We start from the raw sequence: 23542 nt of genomic DNA, 5'->3' as shown, positions 1-23542 counted from the left end.
TCGTTTGCCTAAAAGGCTGTGTGATTATGCTGAATCTTACTTTGCTACTTCTACCGGTCATTTCAGAGAGTTATGCTAAAATTATGTTATTACTGAGAAAAGATATACGTAATTACCCGCAGCGCCCGCGTTCCTTTTGTTAAGGACGCCCGTTGGGTTGGTTTTTGCGATAGCAAACGCAAAATGTGCCAGTGCCACGCCGGCACGTCGGGGAGAAAAGCACAAAGAGAACAGAACTCCCGCTGGCGCAATTTGAGGCAGGGGGCGCGGGACCACTGCGAAGGCACCAAATTTGAATTGCATAAGTTGGTAGCAGTGAGTGGATAATTGCGGTACAGCTAATTATGGCGAATCACTGCTCTGCACTTCCGACAGCTTTCACACTGATTGGAACCGCTTTAAGTTTTACTATAGTAAACGCAAAATGTGGCAGTTGTACTCCGGCCCGTGCGGGGAGAAAAGCACAAAAAGATTAGAACTCTCGCTGGCGCAGTTTCAGGCAGGGGGCGCGCGAGCACTGCGAAGAAGGGAAATTTGGATTGGATGTGTTGGTAGCAGTAAGCGGAAAACGGTGGTACAGCCCATTATGGCGAATACCCGCTCTGGACTTCCGACAGCTTTCACATTGAGTGGAACGGCTTTTTTTTATCCTCAAATGGACCAATAGTTTTCTTTGCGCTAAACAAGGAGAAGATGTATGACAACCGCCAGCGTTTGGCGGGTTTCGAACGCTTATGATTATATAAACTGCTTGGCTTTCGAAGCCTCTGTGGTACGCCACGAACAACAGCGTTACATGGGTTGGATTTGGTTGGACTGGCTACACAGTCCGAGGTTGACCAGTTTCGCGTAGCTCCTGGTGAGCCGTACTGCGCAAGCGCAACGATTGGTTTGAATTACATTGAATTGGATTGGATTGGATTGGACTAGATTGCATTCGTTTTGGGTTGAATTGACTTTGGAATGGATTTGAATGTGATTTGGATTGGATGGTAAGCAGCAGTAAGCATGATAATCAGCTAATCCTAGACTACCAGGAAGCCTAAGAATGACCAGCTGAACATCAGCTCCCGCTGCGTATATTCTGGCGTAGCCGAGCTAAGCCAGTGCTAAGCGCGAGCGCTTCACGAGTTTCGATGCCTTATGACTATATAAACCGCTTGGCTTTCGAAGCCTCTGGGGTACGCCGTTGCTAAGGAACCATGACAGGCTACACCGTAACGCCGTGGCGATATGCTTGGTTCGAGCGAGCGAGCTAGGACAACAAGGCGAGTGCCTAAAGTTATCTGCACTTAAAAGGCCCGTGTATTCGAGATTTCGGCGCACGTTAAAGATCCCCAGGTGATAGAATTTAATTCAGTCTTATACTAGGGCGCACCTGATCGCCTGTGAAGCATCAGCGCGTTAAACCATGCAATCAATCAATCAATCAATCAATCAATCAATCAATCAATCAATCAATCAATCAATCAATCAATCAATCAATCAGCATCTACGGCCCAAGCTGATTTCAATTCTTTGTCCATACTGCTCATGAATCTCTTATTCTCCTATTGTCCTTGAAGTTCTTTAATACTGCCCCTCCTTTCTGTAATTTCTATATGACTTGCCTTCACGATGCCAACCAGGTCGACAAGCGTTTGAAAGGAAACCATTATTCCACATTATTTAGGTTCTGAAATAAAACCTTTCTTCCATTTATACCTTACGGCGAAGGAGTCAGAAGCTGAAGGAACTATCAGAGCTCAGTAATCACTGAATTCTATGTTAGAATATTTTCGCACTCTTTTTTTCCTAAAATTCTGCCGCTCCTGTGTGCCAAACTTGAACCTCCCAGAAGCACTAGTTTCCAGGTATAAACGTTAGTTTGTTTCGGCGCGGGGGTGGTCGCCTTGTGCCACACCTGTCGTCAAGGAGAGTTACGGTGCAGCCTTCCTTGGCGAAGTGATGAAGTCACTGGTATGGCGAGAAATCCCCCAGCACGACATCTCGCCAATTGTGGAGGGAGAGGAAAGCGACGATCGGTGTGGCGCCCTGCAGAAGCTGAAGCGGTCATCTTCTGTGTCTCCGATGCTTGACTTACCGAACGCCATCTGGGCCTCAGCGGAGCTCACAGCTTCCTGGAAATATGCGGAGGTGGTGCAGATACCAAAACCAGGGAAGCCAGCGGACCGCATGAGTAACCTTAGGCCGATTGCATTGAAATACACTATCTGCAAGCTGCTAGAGCGTATGCTCTCTACTCGCTTGCCTGGTGGCTTGAGCGCTACCTGTGGTATCATCCAACTCAGATAGGCTTCCGCCAACACCTCGGTACAGAAGATGGCCTGGAACATCTTTCGAACATGGTACCTTTGGATGGAAGAGCTCGCAGCATACGAACGCTTTTATCCATGGATGTACTAAAGGCTTATGGCCATATCAGTCACTCAGCGATCTTTACCTTCTTACGTCAGCTGAAAGTCCCAGTCATGGTCTGCAACTTGGTGCGGTCTTTCCGCGACAGTCGTACCTTTTCTATACGAATCGACAAGGAGAGGATAGTGCATTTCACCTCAGAGCGGGGAGTACCTCAGGGCTCTGTGTTGCCACGAGTGTTGTTTAATGTTGCACTTCCGACTCCCGCATGGCAGTTAGCTTCCATTCCGGACATTTTCTTTTCTACGCCGATGACATCTACGCCGATGACATTACCGTCTGGTCAGTACATGCAGATTTGAACAGACAGCAGGCTGGCCTCCAGGTGACCCCAGACAAAACGGAGCATTGGTGTGCCAACATCGGCTTGACACTTTCGCCTCAAAGACGACTTTTATGCCGATCACAAATAGGTTGGGCCGACGTCGTCTTTTCCAGACTGCCCTAACTTTGGCCTTAAACGGCCATGTCGTCAATCACGCATCGCCAATGCGAGTGCTTGGTGTTGAACTAGACACATCCGGGTCCGCGGCTCCATGGATCCGCTGCGTGCGTGGTAAAGCCTCCCAGACGTTTAAACTCTTCCGACGGATCTCACAAAAGACCGGCGCTGACTGTAGTTGCACGGCACGCATCCTTGTTCGGTCTGTCTCGAAACCCCGGCTGATATACCAAACTCAATTTCATCATCTCACACGAAGGGACTGGGACCTACTGGAAAGTGTAAACCGAGAGGCTATGCCAGTTATCACAGGCCTGCCTCGCCTGATCTCCATTCCGACGCTGCAAGCGGAGGCCCAGCTGAACATCCTTGACGAGCTTGTTCAACAGCGGAGGAGGGCAAGTAGCCTAAAAATTCAAACAGTTCCCGTTGCTGCGGCATTGGCTCACTGCTTCGGTTGCAAGTCACCTGACGTATTACAAAAATCACCAACCCTTCCCCCTTGGAGCCGAAACCAATCCACAGACAACCGGACACTGACCCGGATACGCCGTTTTCATAATCAGTCACTGCAGCCCAACCCTTTTCCCTCGGAGTCGGATGGCACAGCCGATGCAACGCAAGTGTACGTCAACGCAGGACTGCCCCAAATTCTCTTACGCACCAGCCTTGTGTGCCCCACTATTCCAGAAGTGTAGCAGACCTGCTCGTACCTCACCGAGGCACCTCGTCCTTTAATCATGGCAGAACGTCTGGCCATTCGGGACAGGTTATCCTCTTTAGAGCCTCGCCTACGCATAAACCCGCCGTCGTGCGTTCACCTGTACACAGACTCCACACAGGCAGTCCGGGAACTCCGACGCGTCGCCAAGTCGCTCGACGTAACCTGCGATGTGCATCCCATTGTGAACTCCTTTCCGAGCCCCGTGCGACTTCTGTGGAAGTAACGTTCGACACCTGCCCACACTGATGCTGACTCGGCCTGCCATCCCCAGAGGGTAACTAGGCCACTACCCCTGCTCCAGTTGTCGCAGAGTGACATCCTCATCATTCACAAGGATTTTCACCGGTGCTCCACGCGTGCCCTTCTTCCTCCGCGTGGGTAGGACCTTCCTGGTGATTTAACCCGCCGCGAGGAGGTGGCGCTTCGGAGGATCCGCGTGGGCGCAGCTTTGACCCCTGCGAGAAAGGCCCCATGGAGGACGCACGTTCCTCCAGAAACATGCCCCTTCTTTAAAGCGACCCTGGACCACCTCCTGGGGACATGCTCGGGTCTTCAGACAGCACGAGTTCGTCACAAGAGGGCCCTTGGGTACCACCCAGGACGACCACCTGACCTTCGGCGCTGGACGCACGGTCCCCAATAAGAGCCCCTCCAGGACTCCATTGTGGTGACGGGACTGGTGGAACTACATTTATTTTATGCCAAATGGCAAACTTGCGTAATAAAAAGATTTTTCTTTTGGAAATAGTGTAAATGCAGCTAATTCGAACCGCGTGTACCTCACGGGACACTGGTAAAGAAACGTAGTTACTTCGGCGACACGGTGCCCCCTAAACGCCGTTCTCGCGTTTTCGTGGGTCTCTTTCTTAAGTTTGGCAACTTAAATCAGCTCGCTAAGCGCATATTTTAGGCAAAGTTACAGTCAAAAGCTCAAATGTAAAGAACCAGCAGATTAAGCAAGTAATTCACCCAGCGGAGCCTTTAAATAGTTGAAAGAGGTTAAAAACGCTTCCGCTGGATTGAACAGTTGCTTAGAAACAAGGAAGGTCTAATAATAGCAGCTCTCGTCGAAATTCCATGTAAACAAGCCGCAGAAAGCGGAAACCTAATAAGCCCTGCCGGTGGGGTGAAATTTTGAAAAAAAAGGAAAGCATTCGCTAGGCAAGGGCAAAAGTTTGTTGAAACAGCTAAATACCTTCCGCTGCATCGGGCTATCAGTTACGAAGGGGAAAAAGTACACTGTCTATGTGTAGGGGAACCCTGAGTAGTAGCAAAGCAGCCATGTTGTCGATTCAAGTGCCCATTAGTTTTCAGTTCGTCGTTTCCGTTAGGTTGAGGTACGTAGCTACCGTTATATTTACAGTTTGTGTTCCATAGTAACTACGACACTTGTCACGTACCGGAACTACGAAATGGGAAATTGCGTTGAGCGCATGGCTGTTTCGCATACTACTCAGGGTTCCCCTGCGGGAAGATGGTGTAATTTTATTAGATGCGACGGGGCTATATTCCCCCCTTGTCGTTGCGCCGTCCACGCCCCCACTGCGCAGGCTCGGCTTGCTGAACGCCCGGTGGTGTCTTACCCTTTAATGACTCCTGGAGCGACAGTGTTAGCCGTGTCTTCCTGGGCCGGCCCGAGAAGAGCCGAGCATGCGCAGTGGTGGTGTGGACGGCGTCACAACAAGGGAGGGACATAGCCCCGACCATCAGATGCTTGAGCGACAGTGTTGCCAGTGTCGTCCTGGGCCGGCAGATGGATGGACGACGGATGACGGATGACGGAGCCGAGAGCAAGCGATGCTTTGCATCTAAAAAGCGGGAAAAAGTTCAGCACTATGTCAGAAACGCCATGCCCCCACCGGCTAGGAATAGGAGGGAGACATATCTGACACTGGTCATTATCACCAGCCTATCTACGTCCACTGCAGGCCAAAGCCCTCTCCCATTGATCTCTAATTATCCAGGTACTGTAGTGTGACCAACTTATCGCAAAAGGTCTTGATCTCATCGGTCCATCTAACCTTCTTCCGGCCCTTGCTACGGTTGCCTTCTCTAGGGATCCACTCTGTCGCCCTTAATGACAAACGGTTATCGTGCCATCGTATTACATGCTCTGCCCACGTCCATTTCGTCCTAATAATTTCTACTAATTTGTCCTTAACACGCGTTTTTTCTCTGACCCAATCTACTCTCTTCTGGTCCCTTAATGGTACACCTATCATCTTCCGTTCTGTTTCTTGCTGAGTCATCCTCAATTTAAGTTGAACCCTGCTAGTGAGCCTCCAAATTTCTCCATCGTAGGTGAGTACCGGTAAGATACAGCTGCCATGCACTTTATTATCCAGGGACGATGGTAGGCTGCCATTCAATATCTGAGAATGATTTCCGAATGCACTCCACCCCAATCTTATCCTTCTAATCATCTCTGCCTCATGGTCGGTATCCGGTGTCACAGCTTGACCTAAGTAGATATATTCTCTTACCATTTCCACTGTCTCGCCACCTATCTCAAACCTCTGTGCGGTCCCGAGGTTTGAACACTACTTTCGTTTAATGCATATTAATTTTTAGCCCCACGGTTCTACTTTATTTTTCTAGTGCGGTGAGCATGCATTGCAATTCGTCCTCCGCGTTACTTAGCAAGGCCACTTCATCAGCAAATCTGAGGTTACTGAGCTATTCTCCATTACCTCTTACCGCCACCTTTTCCCAATCCAATGTTCTGAATACTTCTTGTAAACATGCTGTGAATCACATGAGAGATTGTGTCTCCTTGTCTGACGCCCTCTTTATAGGTACATTACTACTCTTTTTATGGAGAATTGGGGCAGCTGTGCACCCATTGTAAATATCCTCTAGTATCCTTGCGTAATGCTCGTCTACACCCTGGTTCCGTAATGTCTTAATGAATGCTGAGGTTTCGACCGAGTCAAATGCTTTCTCATAATCTATGAATTTATATACAGGGTTTCAGTATACTCCGCGCACTTCTCCATCACCTGATTGATCGTGTGAATATAATTCATTGTTGAATAGCATTTACGGAGCCCTGATTTTCTTTAGGTTGACTGAAATCTAAGGGGGCAACCATTCTGTTGGCGATTGCTTTTGTAAGTACCTTGTGGACGACTAACAGTTTGCTGATTGGCCTGTAATTTTTCAAGTCCTTCATGTCACATTAGCATGGTATTCGCGTTCTTCCAAGATTACGGTGCACTCGCGGTCATTAGGCATTGCTTGTATAGGTTTGACAGTTTTAGTAGTATGATTTGCCCGCCAACCTTCAAGAGGCCTGCTTTTATCTGATATTCCCGAGGTGCTTTGTCCCCTTTCATTTCTTCCAAAGTATTCTTTACTTCTGTCGTTACTGGTGGGATGTCGACCTCCTCTGAGCTACTTTTGTTTTCGGCATTATCATGCATGTCCCGGCTACTGTACAGAACTCTATGGAACTCCTAGGCTACTATGACTATTTTATCCATATTTGCGATTACATTGCCTTGCTTCTCTTGAAGTGCATACATCTGATTTTTCCCCACTCCTAGACGCTTTTTTACTGCTGCCAGGCTGCCTCCCTTCTTTACAGCATATTCCATCCGCTCCATAATATAGTTCCGTGTGTCAGCTGCTTTACACTTATTTATTAACTTGGAAAGCCCCGCTAGTTCTACCTCTGTCAGCTGGGGTGGATATTGTCACGGTTCAGCGTTTCCTAATTAAATCTTTCGTGTCCTGGGAAAGTATAGAAGTACCCTGTCTAGCCATTGTGCCCCTGATTTCTACTGCACACTCCGCAATACTGCGTGTAAGGCTGTCGCTGGCGTCCTGTTTCTTAAACTCTCCTTAAACTGTGCTTCGCTAAAATAAGGTAGTATCCCGAAAGGTACTTAGGGTAGTATAGCTAAAATTTGAAGAACTCTGTATCCGTGGGCGCAGAAAAAGTGGAACTACATGCTGGAACCGGGCGATAAAGGGATATCTGGATATGTAAGCGTTCTGTATGTATAAAACTAGTAAATACAATGTTTGTTACCCCTGTTCTGGTACCCAAGTTTTCGGACTTTAGAGAGCCGAGGGTTGCCTAACGTATGCGTAGCCCTGCCAAAAGTTCATCACTGGATAATACTACAATATTTTAGCCACAATTCTGCAGTCAAAACAGGGTATATCTGGTCTAAATCTGTTTATGTTTATGTATCTTCCCACTGCGTCCATGGCATTTGAAAATGATAAGGTTTGAGTGTTCAAACACCGCCATTAAATTCTTTTTGTAGGGCCCCAAGGAAGAGGGAGTTGACTGCGATGCTGTAAAAATGACCCTTTTTGAGATGTATTATATTCTCTTATGTTTTTTACTATGCTAAACCGAATGCTTACGCACTACATTCTGCTTCAATGGTAACAAGTAAGCTACGGAATTAAAAAAAGGGAATACAAAAGTTTGCACATGCATTTCGGACAAAGCTTTTTTCTTGCGATAAAAACCAACTTGCAAGCCTTTTTGTACTTGCCTTTTCAAAATCAAGGCTTAACAATGGTTAAGCGTTCATTAACAATGCAATGGTTAACAATGCACCTTGCGGATATTTTAAAGAAAAATATATATACTGTGTACAATTTCTGACGCACCATGTAAGATATTGCATGCATATAGTTCAGTAGTTCTTTGAGATTGATGTCGCAAATATTCATTACAAGCTTGACACGGAATATCAAAAGCAACCAGACTGTTTTCATGAGGACAGAGAATGGACCCAAAAACAGTCATTTTAGTGTTATATTACAGACCAGAGCTATATTTTTAGACCAGCTAATGGTATTCACAATTCACGCATTTTATTGCTGTAACGCGACACGTTTGCTTTTATGCCGTTTTCAGATATTGCACAAAAGTGAGGAACACGGCTTTGACTCATATCCCTGCCAGCTGGGGACATGCGATGGGAAAGGAAACTGTACTAACCCAACGATAAATACCACTTGTGGATTATAAATTCTGCTTTGCAGCTTGTTTGGCATGCAACCAGTGAGGTCATATGTTTAAAATAAAATTTAGTGGACTTTCCCTCTCACAGTTTATGCCCCTGCATTCGTGCATTTTACTTTTATGTGCCCGAACCTCAAGGCCTTGGAGCACCCCCTTATGTTTGTGCTCCATCAGCAGCAGGGTCGCATCAAAAACCCAGAACGAGCCTATTAAAGTTTGTGATTTCCTTACACGCATTCGCTAACATTGGCGCGGCCAAGAGAGCCTACTAATTCTGGTTATCCTGGATTGAATGAAAAATGACACCGCTTGCACTAGCCATGCAAGGCTGGAGAAACACCAGAGCTGGCTGACCTTTCCCTTTTGTGGGAGACCCGGCTGTTGCAGCTCACACGGATTTCCGACCTTTCCGCTGGACGTTCCCCATGACGGGCAAGCTCAGAACGTTTTGCCCGCAGGCTTTCACATCTCTCCCGAATTTGACCGCGTTAACACGCGCTAGAGCTCGCGGCAACCGGATTCGCGAACTCACCGTCTTTGCTCCCCACTTCAGGCACGAATGCACGTGAACTGGTGGAAATGCACGCAAGCGGTTATGACACGAGCAATTGGCAGAGTGCACTAGAAGGTCGAGCAGGCCGCCACTGGGCGCTCGTCATGGGACTCACGCTCATAAGCAGTTGGTATCATACTGTGTTATTTTTTCCGAGCTCCTCACACAGCCCAAGCCCATGCTCACGCCGGATGCCCATCACGAGGCGCACGCTCACGTGCGCTCTGCTGGGCTCAGTATTCTGGTAACGCTGGACGCCGGAACGAAACGCTTAAACAGCTCAGACACAGACAACAAGGAGTACGATTAGGTAGCTCTGGTTTTCTGGAGTACTCGTGCGCCCAAGATAAATAAAAATTAGTATATATTCTGGAAATGGTCTTACACCATTCTTACGCCGCTTGACCTAATTGCGAGTTTTTCTAGCAAGCGTTGGATCTGAGCAGCCATATACGTTGGGGTATTTTGATAATAAGCAAAAACTCCTAAGTTATACATTATGCAAAAGCAACCGCTCGTGTGATTTTTCGCGAATAAATCTGTTACTTTTGTCCATCATGCATTTTGTTTACCGGCAGGGCGTTTACGATTTGCTCATGGACGCAGTTTTCCTTTCGTATTCCCAAAGTTGTTTCCCACATTATTCTAGCCTAGTCTTCGGTTTTTGGAAGATATAACAACGGCGCATATATTTTATTTCATCTGTGCGTTTCTGTAATAGGTTTCTTTTTCCATTTTTTCATTTTTCATTTTTTTATTATGTTGTTTTTTGAAGTTTGCTTAAACTTATTACCTCCATTTACGCTGTCATAACGATATAATGTGTGACCTCAGTCAGTTATGCCTTTGTGGGAAAGGCACACATTATTAGCTCATTTTAGCTGTTTTTGTCGGTATTTTCAGCGTTCCTTTCCGGGATTTTGTTGCCAATTTTGGCCTCTTGGAAGATATAAAATTCAATATTTCTAATCTGGTATGTTAACTTCTGTATTTTTTGTAATTTTTTGTATTTTTCGGTTTTTTGAAACTCACTGCGAGCACTCTTCTTCATTTATGCCAGTATAATGATTGGGACTTCCGACGGTTATGCATTCATTAGGAATGCAGGTTGTCCCACGGTTCACTCATTTTCGCTATTCTGTTATGCGTATTTCTCACATTACTTCCCGCTCTTTTCATGTAGCATTAGTTTTTTTTTTATTTGTTCGAGATGCCTATTTTTGGTTCTGTCGGTTAATTTTCGTGAAATAGTTTTTTTAGTTCTCGTGTTTTGAATTTTTGAAAATTTGTTTGGCTAGCTTATCTACACCTAAGTTAGTAAAGAAGTAACTGTGTTTTTTCCTCAGTTTATAATTTTTGTGCCTATTCAGGGCATTAACCGGTTCTGACTGTACCGCTACTTTTGCTCCAGAGCTCCAGTGGGTCAATTTTTAATCCCACGCAATTAGGGTACAACAAAGGCTGAATCAAAGTTTGCTTTTACTAAAAAATCGTTGGTTTTGTAGCGCTCCCGGCTTTTGATTGGCGAGCAACGTTGCGTTGTATTCAGAGAAATTAGCAAATATTACGATCATAATAACAGCGCTACCGACACAGACAGAAAGAAGAGGGCACAAACACGGCGCTGACTAACAACTGAGTTTAATGCTTAGGCCAGTGGTTTTTATACACACATGGGCAGAAACAACAAAAAGGAAAAAAGAGAAGGAAACACTAAATTAACACGTGACCATATGAGAGCGTGAGCGTGGCATCATGCGGACTTTACGTATATTCACAAGTTAATCTACTGACTGGGCAAGAAGTACGATGAACACAAAACACAAGTCCATTTTGTAATCAGTTTGGAAACAAGACACAGATTACCAGGGTGGGCTTACTGCGCTAGAAATCTACACTCTTTTTCTGTGAGGGCGATAGATGGGGTGCTTATGCTTTTATCACCTAACTTGTTAATTTCTGTGGCCTCTAAGATTTCTCGCACGATTTGGCTGCCATGCTCGCCAATCACTACGCTCTGGTCAAAAAGGGGCTGGCATTTGCTAACGCAATCACGACAATGCTGGGCGAGGTGACCACTGAACGTTTTTGAAACATTGTTATGGTGTTCCCTCAGCCTATCATTCAGGCATCGGCCAGTTTGGCCGACGTATTTCTTGCCGCACGAGAGAGGCACAGAATAAACAACTTTTCCTGTGCAGGCAACAAATTGCTTGTGATGCTTCGTAGTGCACTTGTTACACATAGTGAGACGAGTGTTAACTTTACGACACATTTGCGACAGTTTCAGGGGAGCTGAAAATACAACTTTTACATTGCCGCCACTTCCAACTTTTTTCAGGCCATGAGCAACTCGATGCATGTACGGCACCACTGCAATGGGTTCCTTCTTTTGAGAGCTGGACTGAGGCTGTTCCTGCTCCTTTTCTTTCTTCTTTATTTCATTTAAAATGGACTCCGCTACGGCTGCCTGCACACACGTTGGGTACCCCGCGGCCGATAGGCGCTGTGTTTGTGCCTCAAAACTGCTCTGGATGGCATGGGGGCAGGATTTCCTTAGCGCGTTGCCAAGACAAGTCTTGACAATTGCTCTTTTCACGAGTTTCGTGTGAGCCGACGCATAAGGAAGGGGCGGCTTGTTGCCACGCGGGTCCTACTGCCAGCATACGTGGTGGTCTAGCAGCCGGAGTCTCAAATCCAGAAACTTGATGGAGCCATTTGATGGCTCTTCCTGGGTCAGAACCAGTGGCGACATACAAGCATCGAAATTGCCCCTGACCTAAGTCAGCACAGACGGGAAACTTGCAGCATCAGTTTTGAACAACACAAAATAATCGTCTACAAAACGAAACACTTTTGCCACGCTAGAACCAAGTAGGTGACCTTCAAGGACTCTGTCACGACCTGCCCCCATGCCATCCAGAGCAGTTTTGAGGCACAAACACAGCGCCTATCGGCCGCGGGGTACCCAACGTGTGTGCAGCCAGCCGTAGCGGAGTCCATTTTAAATGAAGTAAAGAAGAAAGAAAAGGAGCAGGAACAGCCTCAGTCCAGCTCCCAAAAGAAGGAAACCATTGCAGTGGTGCCGTACATGCATCGAGTTGCTCATGGCCTGAAAAAAGTAGGAAAAGGCGGCAATGTGAAAGTTGTGTTTTCAGCTCCCCTGAAATTGTCGCAAATGTGTCGTAAAGTTAACACTCGTCTCACTATGTGTAACAAGTGCACTACGAAGCATCACAAGCAGTTTGTTGCCTGCACAGAAAAAGTTGTTTATTCTGTGCCTCTCTCGTGCGGCAAGAAATACGTCGGCCAAACTGGCCGATGCCTTAATGATAGGCTGCGGGAACACCATAACAATGTTTCAAAAACGTTCAGTGGTCACCTCGCCCAGCATTGTCGTGATTGCGTTAGCAAATGCCAGCCCCCTTTTGACCAGAGCGTAGTGATAGGCGCGCATGGCAGCCAAATCGTGCGGAAAATCTTAGAGGCCACAGAAATTAACAAGTTAGGTGATAAATGCATAAGCACCCTATCGCCCTCACAGAAAAAGAGTGTAGATTTCTAGTGCAGTAAGCCCACCCTGGTAATCTGTGTCTTGTTTCTAAACTGATTACAAAATGGACTTGTGTTTTGTGTTCATCGTACTTCTTGCCCCGTAAGCAGATTAACTTGTGAATATACGTAAAATCAGCATGATGCCACGCTCACGCTCTCATATGGTCGCGTGTTAATTTAGTGTTTCCTTCTCTTTTTTCCTTTTTGTTGTTTTCGCCCATGTGTGTATAAAAACCACTGGCCTAAGCAATAAAACTCAGTTGTTAGTCAGCGGCGTGTTTGTGCCCTCTTCTTTCTGTCTGTGTCGGTAGCGCTGTTATTATGAACATGTACCAACTCGCCCAGTCTTCCGTTTTAGCTTAATATTACGACTTCTCTTACGCGTTACCTTTTTTTCTTTACGCAGCCATTGCGTCACACAGTAGGAGCAAGGCACCATTGCGGTCTAGAGCGTAAACGGTTGGCGCTACGCGGTTTCACTCTGGCAACAATGGCTCTTACGTCTGCACATCATGGCCGACGCTGCCAGCGTTTCTCTAGCTGAGGAGGCGTAAATTCTCGCCAGCGTAATCTACTGATACAGGCGAACTTGTTCAGTACTTAAGCGGCCCTCGGCGAGGTTTGTCAATCACGAAGCCGGGACAATTCCCCGAACGCTGTATTATCGGACGCCGTATCACCAGACGCCATGCCATTGAATCCCGTTTTGCCGAATTCTATTTTGTAGAACGTCGTTTTGTTGAAGCCTCTTCACCAGACGTTGTTTCATCGAACACAATTTTATGGAGGCCGTTTTCTCCAGCACATGACACGGTGCAAAGAGACGCGAAATTGAACTTTTGGCATTGCCGAGTATTCATCAATGCTTAGAATGCGTGCCCATATCACTTAATAAAATAAGACTGCCAGGAAATGATTTTTGCTTTGCAAAATGAGCGAGTAGAGTTCCTCTTAGGACAGGGTAAACTGAAACAACTACAACAAGGTAAGCTTTCCCCTCAACTTAAAATTGAGTAAGCCGAATACCGCGCCGCTGGCACCGCGTAGAAAAGCGGGAAATGTGGCCGCGTAGACCGCTGTGCAGCACGTAAGGCCAAGGCCTTACGACAAGGTGATACGACATTTCCGCTTAAGCTGGTGACAAGGCTCTGGAAGCGGCAGTAGCCGGGGCATGGCCGGTTCGTCAACTCGTCCTACACGAAGCCGGGCTGCCTAGCCCAAGGTTGCAGGAGGCAGCAGTCTCCCAGATGTTGTGGTAGTCATTCGAGCGACCTCTGTAGCTCTGCCCCGGGAAACACCGAGCAGGCGCATGAGGAAAAGGCTGCCATGGATTTAAACTACTGGCCAAGCTCACCTCTAACGAATTTGCGGACAAGCAAGGCGGTGTCTTCTGAAGAACTGGGATCAGTGCTGGCAACGGTCGTCACTTTCGCAAGGCGGCCAAATTTCTCTGTAATTCGCCGAGTCATCCGCGCCTCATATTCGCGGAAATGGCGCATCACATCAGTGGTGGAGGCTAAATCTTCCTTGGCCAGAAAGTTGCACACAACCCCGGCAATGCCTTTTAGAAGGTGACCCATTGTATCTTCACCGGAGATTTTGAAACTTTCGACGCTGCACAGCTTGAACACTTCCTCTATATAATTCGTGCACGTTTCACCTAAGATCTGTACTCGTTTCGCTAGGGTATGCTCTGCCTTTTTTTCCTCTTGAAATCGAGTCACCAAAGAGTTGTTTATCTTATGAACATAGTGAGCCGACGTTGTAAGTGCGGCCTCATGATTCTCAAACCAAAGCAGGGTGGTGCCATGAATAAAAGAAAAAAAACGTTCACCAGCTGCTTCGTCTGATCCCACCGGTTGCACTTACTAACCCTCTGGGAGTGCTTCAGCCACTTCTCGACACCTTTCTCGACCTTAACAGGAAAGGCACGTGGTTTGCGCTGGTGAAGCCAGGCGGCAGCGAGTGGAGAACTCTGAGTGCATCCGTCTCTGCGGCTGCTGCCAATGGTCGCATCGCTTTCTGGGGGGGCAATATCAGTCGGCTCTGCAAGATGTCGGGCGATGCGCCTGCTCCGTCATCCCAAAGCATGCGAGCACAAGGCTCCACGGCATTCACGAATCACACAGTCCCAGAGCTCCGACGCGTTTAGGATCTGGGTCGGCAGTACTCTGCACATTAACAAGTTGTTATGGGATTAAAAGATGGAATTGCTTTATTTACAGTGAAGGGGCCAGGGCGTAGAGAGTGATGATTCGGTCCTTCGATGTGAGACATTTCAATATCTTTTTCCCAGAGCACGACTCCCGTAATTCGGCGGCTATATTCCAGCCACTTCTACTTCTCATAGTTCTCCGCATAAGATGTACCGCTTAATACGAACTGCTTCGTTTCAGTTCTGTCACGTCGTGACAATATCAAGACATGTGCTTATATTACCGGAATACATATTATATAAAAGTGAGACCTCATTTATGAAAAACGTAAATTTAGGCTCTAATGAGTAAGAACATCATGCTGGAAAATATTTCTACTGCGTACAGCGAAAACGATGAATGCCGCTCATAACAAAATTTATGCATTAGTATTGGTAAACATCAGAACAAACCATCACAAAGTCGACACAATAACAGTCTCAAAAGTACACTGCTGGCCTATTGATGACCAGGTAGGATAGTACGTCACAGATAGGGCGTAACGCGTTTTTTTGACAAAATATCGAAGCAACCCACACGAGCTGCTGCCCCAGCCACGTATATGAAGGCTGTCTTAGCCCTCTTTGAATGTAAATAATATCTTTATTTTTTACGGTTACAATAATTTATCTGAGAGCATTCCGAAGAAATGAGGTAAAAAGGCCCATAAGAAACATGGCACACACATATATATGACCACCAAAAGTAATCCGGAAGGCAAGTTTTATGCCAACAAAACTCGCACCGTTAATTTACTTATTTTTGATTTACATTGTCCCTAAATTTCCCAGTGAAAGCTTATTTTACTTAAAGGGGTCGCATTCGAAAAACCGCTCAAGGTATGCGAACAGCCTAATGCAGAAAAATAAAAAAGTGGGGTGGCTTCGCACTAGTCGCGCGAACACAGGGCAAAGAGCGAGGGTTGGGGCACAACCTAGATTATTCTTGGTTCGACCTAGTTTATGCCTGGTTATGGAGAGAGGCTCGACCAGAGACTCGAGACACGGTCAAATCTTCTGCGTGGCGTTGTGGTTGTGTGCTGATTTTCTTTATTTTTTACATAGCCTCAAGCGGCCGCGGCTGGAGTTACAAAAATGTATCCACACAGGCCTGCAGGGATTTTTATATGGTCATGCTGGGTCAAACAAGGTGCCAGTGCTGTCAAGCCATCCAGACCTTTTGTGCGCTTTCAAGTGGAGTATGAGACGGTGACGTACTCTGGCTACAGTGTTCTGATGCATTCTCACTAGAGCTCCCAATGAAGTTCAGCGATCATGCAAAAGGTCTCGTATGCACGAGTTAAAAATTAGGTACGGTAGTGACGACCCGTTGACGTGGGGCGAAAAAGATTCCAACAATAAATTGCCAGCGTTTTCTGTCTGTGCGCCTAGACGAAGCAGCAATTAAAAGGAAAGAAGCTTGCCGGACACAATTGATCTTTAGAGAACAGGCGAAAGCAAAGAAATTATTGGAAACCCTCAATTACCTAACTAGCGGCCTTGTTGATCGGCTCTCCAAAAAGCCCTCAAAGAAGCAAAAGCCGCAAAAGAAGCAAAAGAAGCAAAAGTCGGGTTTGGCTCAGTGGCCAGTCGGGTTTGTCTCGACCTCAAAGTGCACTGGATGGTCTAAATACTGAAAATTTCATAGGGCTTCAAGCATGTGACGGGACATTAGATGTAAGCTTCGGTTCTAAATCACCCCCACCTTTAATATGGCGTATGCACTGGCTACTCGACTTCCCGGCGGCACGGACTCTGTTTGAACGGTTGGACAAGTGCGGACAGTGGCCCGAATAGCCCGGTCCACTTCGGGCTGTCTTGTGTCCTACCCGTGCGCTTCTTTCCTTATTTCTTGGGTTGCTTCATACGACCATAGCTCTAGTCACGAAAATTTCTCCACCCAACGCTGTGACGATATTTTACCTGGTAGTGGTGTATGAGACGAGGCATTTCTTTACTAACCATGTCACCAGGCCTGTAACGTGCTTTTTGAAGAGTATAAGAGAAGAAATGGTGCCTTGCCGATAGTGGTCTGATAATTTCAACGCATGATCATCCTCCACCGAAGCTCCCAATGAAGCTGAGAAGTTATGCAAAGGGTCTGCGCGGGAAAAATCGCAAGGTATGTACGTGACGAAACTATATGCAGCGATGACTACAGAGATTTAACCTGGGGCAAGAAAGATTCCAACGATTATTTTAAGGTTTTTTGTTGTTATTGTAGACGAAGCGCAAGAACAAGATCTTGGAACAAATTTTGACTAGTTCGAGAACAGCGCAGAGACAATTTTCAAACGAGAGCATTCGATATTCTATCTCCATACGTCTTCAGATCTCTGCGCAGCTTTTATAGTAGGCAAATTGTGTACCCAACTAGCCCAACATCAAGCTTGAGCATGTTATCATACAACACCCCTGGTCATTAGAAAACAGCCAAATACGATGAAAGAGTTGGATGGCCACTATCACCTGACAAGCAATTGCATGTGTGCGCGTTCACCAAAAAGCACTCCAAGTAGCTAGGTTCAGGCTGGGTGCCCAGTTGGGCTCGACTGATCAACAAGGTACCCTGGCTAGATTTATTAGTGAAAATTGTGAGAATACGTAATTTTTCAAGCGTGTGACGAGGTGCGAGGTGAAAGCTCTGACACTGCATCGTCCCCATCTAAAACGAAATGGGCGCAACAGATTCGGTATCGGTTAGCCTCATCATCGTTAACTTTGCGAATTACTCGCATGAAGTCAGACCGTCTTCAAACACTCCTGTAGCGTCCCTTCAAAGCAGCGAAAAATGAACGGCGTGCTTGCTTTTGTCATTAGGGTTGCTTTGGCCTGCAGTTGTCGAAAGCATGAACAGCGGATTCATTTATTGCAAACTGAAAACAATGCTGGCTACTCCTTCTGACAAGGCATTCGCAAGTCCACGAAACACGCAGACAAAAAAATACCCAACCGCCCACTTGAAGGTTCCTGGCAACACCATCCGTAAACCGTGTTTCGCGTTGGGAAACACGCTGCACGCAGAAAGAATGCAACCGGAAATGGCATTGGCGGGGCTGCGCAGGTGGCGCCGGTGCGCGGTAGAAAGCCCAGTCATACACCCTATATAGTGTGGGCCAACAGATTTGAAACTGATTCATCCCATCATTAATAATCTCTCTGTAATTTTTTTGTCTGCTGTCAGGCCGCCTTCGGGCACTTCCCTAGCCTTTGTTTCAAAACAGCAAAGAACCCGACATGCCTCACGTTTTTCTCGTGCAGCCCGTGTCAAGTAGAGTTGTAGGAAGTGGAAACAGTGGGGTCCAATACTTCGATGCTTAAACATATCTGGTCATTCTTTACCACAAGGTGTGCGCACACCCACGAATAGTGTAGCCTCAAAAACCCCCACGAAAATGAACATGCCAGCACCACGCCTCAAAACACATTTCACGTGGGGAAAAGCGCTGGCCGTGCGTCACTATGCAGCCATGCAAATGGAGCCCACGCTGCCAAGGAGGTGACAACGTTGGTGGTGAGGTCGCAGAATCAGTGCACACACCCTATACCGAAGACTCTAAACAACGAATGCAAGAAGACAATATAAGATTACGTAGCCAAGATTGTAGTGGCTGCATTAGATCGAACAGAGTAGATAAAAATCTCAGTGAACAATTGCTGAGTATGCAGTAAACATTTTGCAGACCAAAGTCATTTTTTAACCATAAGGCCCAGCTTCAACACCTTGTCCCAAAACACCTGACAATGATGTATTGAAAAAAAAGATCAACCTCTTTTGAAGTAGTGTTTTAAAACTGCTGAAATTTTACAATAGGCTGCAGCCAATAGCCCAACAGTTATGCAGCGAGCAGGCGTGTGTTACTTTAACCGCACCCATTCTCTGATTAAAACTTGTTACAACTATTTACTTTTCATTCATTCGGTGCATTACATGATACGAAAGCTTATATGCAGGTTATATTTCAAGTTTGCTGTGATATTACAGATGCGTGACTGTCAGACTCTCATGTGGTTGTCGATCAGTCATGTTGGAGTCATTTAATGCTTTCTTGGTCACAAAAATACTCTTCTCCTCTATGGGAGAGCATAATTTGCTGAAAAGACGGGCCGCGTCACTGACTGTTGTAAGGGGGCTGCTGGTGCGACTGCTGAGGCAGCGACAGCAAAAAAAGAAGAAACATCCCCCTCGCGAGGGGCACGATCAAATGCAGAGCATTTCTGCGGGGGGGGGGGGGCGCCTGCAAGTCGTATGCATTACGTATTGGTTGTTGTTGTTGTAATTGTTGTCTTCCAGCGTAGACATTGTCGATGAAGTCGATGGTGGAACGTGCCGTGAACCCCCTGCCGCGGCTATGACGCAACGTGGAGCGGCTATGACGCAACGTGGCGCGGCTATGACGCAACACAATCCAACACAATCCACTTTAATCCAATCCAAATCCAAGCCAATCCAAGCCAATCCAATCGAATCCAATCCAATGCCCTTCGCGAGAGAGTGTTATAGCGCCGCAATCGCCACCACGCGAACGCGTGATGCTGACGTCACGCCACAGATGTTAGCGACCGCAGCGCGCACGAACGACATATGTGGTTTAAGCGCGAACCGACCGCGGCGAGAGAGCGCGATGCGAGCGCCCCACCTGTTCTTGCGCGCGATCCTAACGCGGCGAGAGAGGGTGTTGCGCACGTCCCCACCTGTTGTGCGCCCGAACCGAACGCGGCGAGATAGGGCGTTGCGAGCGGAGAGAAGGCGAGGAGGACGCGGGGGAGAGGGCGCAGCTCTGTCCGACGGTTAATGAGTCAAGGATATAAGGCACGTTCGTAACCTTCCGTTCTGTGTCGGCTTTGTGGCTCAGTTGGTAGAGTACCGTGCACCTTGCGTTCCGCCCGCAGAGTCGTAGGATCGAAACCTGGCGCCGGCAAGTATTTATATAGTGTAGGGGGAGCGATGCGGACGCGGACTGCGGACGCCAACGCGGGTGACATCGTGAGTTGCTGAAATGCTCTGCATTTAAAATAAGCTGGTTGCTTGGCTGGCACTGTCTGCATAAAAATCGCACAGTCCCTGTTGCAGTAAGTTCATCTGCTGCCTCTTGCGATGGCACGGATTGAAACAAAAAACGCAAAGCATGCAAGGCAAGCAAGACATTGCAATCTTTGTAGACATGGAAGAGCAGCAGCAATGCTGTCTCTTCTAAAGCCGTTTTCTGTTCTTTTACAGTTGCTGGTTTAAGCAAGCGCCGTCACTGATATCGGAGCTTGGACAGAAACCGATCCCGCCTTTATCGGGACAACGCCGCACCCGCTGCGTGCAACCTTGGCACGCCTCCAGGACGTTGTGGGCCCGTCCGCTCCAACAGTGCCTATCGCATTGGACCCTTCTGCGGCAATGCGCCCATCGGCTGTCCAGCTGAGCGCAATTTCATCTGCACCGTCATTGCCTCGTGTTGTACCAGTTCACGCGCGCCACACGTCGACTACAGCGGCACCCGTGCATGAACAGTACTTAAGAAGCTGGAATGTCACCGAAACCATAGAGAAACAAAGCATTAGAAGAGACGACACTCGGGCTTATCGCGGCCGAATGACCTGAATCTTTTGGTCCGGAGGGCAGTTGGCACAAGTAGTAAAAATACATATATTTAAAATTAAGCTAACACACTATTAAAATTTTAAAATTTTGTTACACATTTGACTACAAACTTTTATTTATGAAACAAGTTGAATGGCTGTGAATGTAAATTTTCGTGGCTTCTTTGTGCTAGATATGAAGGCAATCCTGGCCAAGCCGCAAGCGCAAGCCGCCATTTGGCTCTTTTGCAGCGTTTGCACGTGCGATTCTGCAGCCGCGTGCTCACCTCTTTTATGAAGGAAACGCTTAGTGCTTTCTTTGCGACATTGGGTTTGCATCCTGAACGAAAGGTGGGGCTTTTTTTAAAGTGCTGGTGTGGCGTATCACATTTACATTTCCCTTTACTTCAAACTCCGTGAGCACTGCGTAGCCTTAGTTAAATCAGGCATGGCTAGTTCTGCGTCTTTAGGATAGGAGCTTAGGAACCGCCCGCAAACGCGTCAGGCACCTTTTTTTTAGCAGGACGTGATGATATTTTAGGCAGGGTGTGCCGTTTTCACAAGCGCTGAGGGATGTCAGCGGTACACGCCCGTCGTCCACGTATCGTTTACGTTCCGCAAACGACGGCGGTGAGTTGGGGGAAGTGGCCGGGTGGCCGGCGGTTCATAGGCGAAGCAGGCGTTGTGCGCTGCCGCTGCACTGAATTACGTGAGCCGCACGCTGCGTTGTAATATACTAGCTATGCATTGCTAGCTGGACCAACTGTTACTGCTATTGTTTATTATGGCCGTGATGCATTGCAAAGCCGTCCGGGAGAATGCACACGACGAAGTAGCCGTATCAGCTTTATTTGGCTTATTTGGGCATAACGGGCAGCCGTACACTCATCGTAAAGTTTTACACGTGCGTGCATGCCAAGCAGCCTGCGTACGAAGTGAACCCACTCGCCGACGCAAAAGTCGCGCGCGCGTCGCTTTGCTTTAGCGCGTCAGGTGCGGTGAAAACGCCTTTTCAGTCGGCAGATAACAGCTTTGCTCGAGGCAGGGTGAGTACGCAGTGAATTGCAACCTTCAATTTTAGTCTTTGTTCTACATCGTATATCAAGTCCGGTATCGCAGGCATTGCATAGAACTGTTCCCCACTTGCCGTTCTTTCAAGCGTTTGCTCTTTTTTAGATGCGGAGCATCTTATAGCGGTGGCCTGTCCCGCATCGGCGTCGGCGTCATCGGTGCCGCACTCACACTGCGCATGCGCAACTCTCCTCCTTCCCTCTCTCCAACAGCTGCGCGTGACTCTCTCCGCTCTCTCTCTCGCTCTACCAGCTGCGTGCGCTTCGCGTGTGTTCGCTTCTACTCACAGCGCGCATGCTCGGCGCTTGCGCATCTCTCCTCCTCTAGGCTCCTCTCCTTCAAGTGCGAATATAAGCAGCGGTAGCGCGCTGCGCTCGTCAGTGCAGCGCTTGCTTCGGTTGACGTCAGTTGACTCCGCTTGACTCCGTTGACTTCAGATGCAGTGTGATGGAAGCAACAGCCCCGCCTGTGATTGCGCTGACGCAACCTCATACTAGCATCAGCACAAACGCACACAGCAAGGTTACTTCCAATTAAGACAAAGCTGCGAAGCGAAGGGCACGCGACGCTGAACGTAAACGTTTGAAGCGAGCGGCAGACCCTGAACTACTTCAACGAGAAGCCGCTTTGAAACGACAACGTCGAGCAGCAGTACCTGAACTTCGAGCGCGTGAAGCAGCGTTGGTTCGTGAACGTCAAGCAGCGGAACATGAACTACGAGAACGAGAAGCCACTTCGAAACGACAACGTCAAGCAGCAGTATCTGAGCAAGCAGCAGTACTCGCTCCGCATTGTCGCGACCGGCGCAGTGACAACCAGCCACGACAGCATTTGGGCTCGAACCGATTTTTTATTCCTCCAGCGCGAGCGCACGTGAGCGCGCGCCTCGTGATTCTGCCTTCGTCGTCGTCGTCGTCTTGGCGCGGCGGACCCGCGCCGCTACAGGGCTCCCCCCCGTAGAGCCGGAGGCCATTGTTAGAGCCCACGTGACAGTTTTGGACGGTTGATCGTGCAAAATGCTGGGCATGGTTGTTGAGGCGGGCAAGGTCTTGCTGGCTCGGAAAGAGGCGAGGTATGCAGGCTTTACGCGGTGAGCGGCGACGACGTCTTGGCTGCCGTTGATGTCGAGGGTGAAAGTCTTCGGGTGCCGCTCGATGACGCGGTATGGGCCCTCGAAAGCGGGAGTGAGGGGCCGAAGGGCAGCGTCGTGGCGCACGAACACGTGAGTGCAGGAAGAAAAGTCCTGGCTCACGAAGACGGAGGGGTCGCTGCGTTGTCGAGGAAGGATAGGCCGGATTTGCTTGAAAAGGCGACGAAGGTCAGCCACGTAACCGGCGGGGTCCGAAGGACCATCGGCAGGCGGAGGTGTGAGGAGGTCGCCCGGGAGACGAAGAGGGCAGCCATACACCAGCTCGGCAGATGTGCATTGCAAGTCTGCCTTAAAAGCCGGGCGTAGTCCGAGCAAGACGATGGGAAGGTGGTCGGCCCAGTGTTCCCTTGGCTCGTAGGTGGTGAGAGCTGCCTTGAGGTGGTGGTGTAAACGTTCCACCATCCCGCTGGCAGACGGATGTTAGGAGGTGGTGTGTATGTGGCGTACTCCCAAGATGGCAGCGAGAGCGTTGAACAGGGCTGATTGGAATTGACGCCCGCGATCAGTGGTGACAACAGCAGGGCAGCCGAAAGGGACACCCAACCACCAACAAATGCTTTGGCGACTGTTTCCGCCGTAATATCAGGTATCGGGATTGCCCCTGGCCAGCGCATGAAGCGGTCGACGCACGTCAACAAGTAGGTGCCGCATCGCGACGGTGGTAGGGGGCCGGCCAGGTCAATGTGCACGTGCGCGTAACGGCTGTCCGGTGGATGGAATGGCGAGGCAGGAGTGACAGTGTGGCTGGTTAGTTTGACACGTTGGCACTGGAGGCAGGTGCGTACCCACCAGCGGACATCTGCATTCATGCAGGGCCAGAACCACCGAGCTGTGACAAGGTGTTTTTCTGGGATGCCGGGGTGACTCCTGCCGTGCA

At 48.3% G+C, this 23542-nt stretch overlaps 1 protein-coding gene across 1 annotated transcript; it reads right to left on the bottom strand.

Annotated features, from left to right (window-relative positions):
• Positions 1 to 11777: 11777 nt before the first annotated feature.
• On the bottom strand, positions 11778 to 23067 carry LOC144140046 (uncharacterized). The gene is made up of 2 exons (XM_077672253.1): positions 22603 to 23067; positions 11778 to 11855 (listed from the first exon to the last, which is right to left on the bottom strand). Exons 1-2 carry the CDS (start codon positions 23065 to 23067, stop codon positions 11778 to 11780), a joined length of 543 nt encoding a protein of 180 aa, XP_077528379.1.
• Positions 23068 to 23542: the final 475 nt, after the last annotated feature.

The sequence above is a fragment of the Haemaphysalis longicornis genome, unplaced genomic scaffold (assembly GCF_048455015.1).
Source record: "Haemaphysalis longicornis isolate Haplotype H1 unplaced genomic scaffold, Haemaphysalis longicornis Haplotype H1 scaffold_5, whole genome shotgun sequence".
NCBI lineage: Eukaryota > Metazoa > Arthropoda > Arachnida > Ixodida > Ixodidae > Haemaphysalis > Haemaphysalis longicornis.
This window is presented reverse-complemented; position numbering and strand designations above follow the sequence as displayed.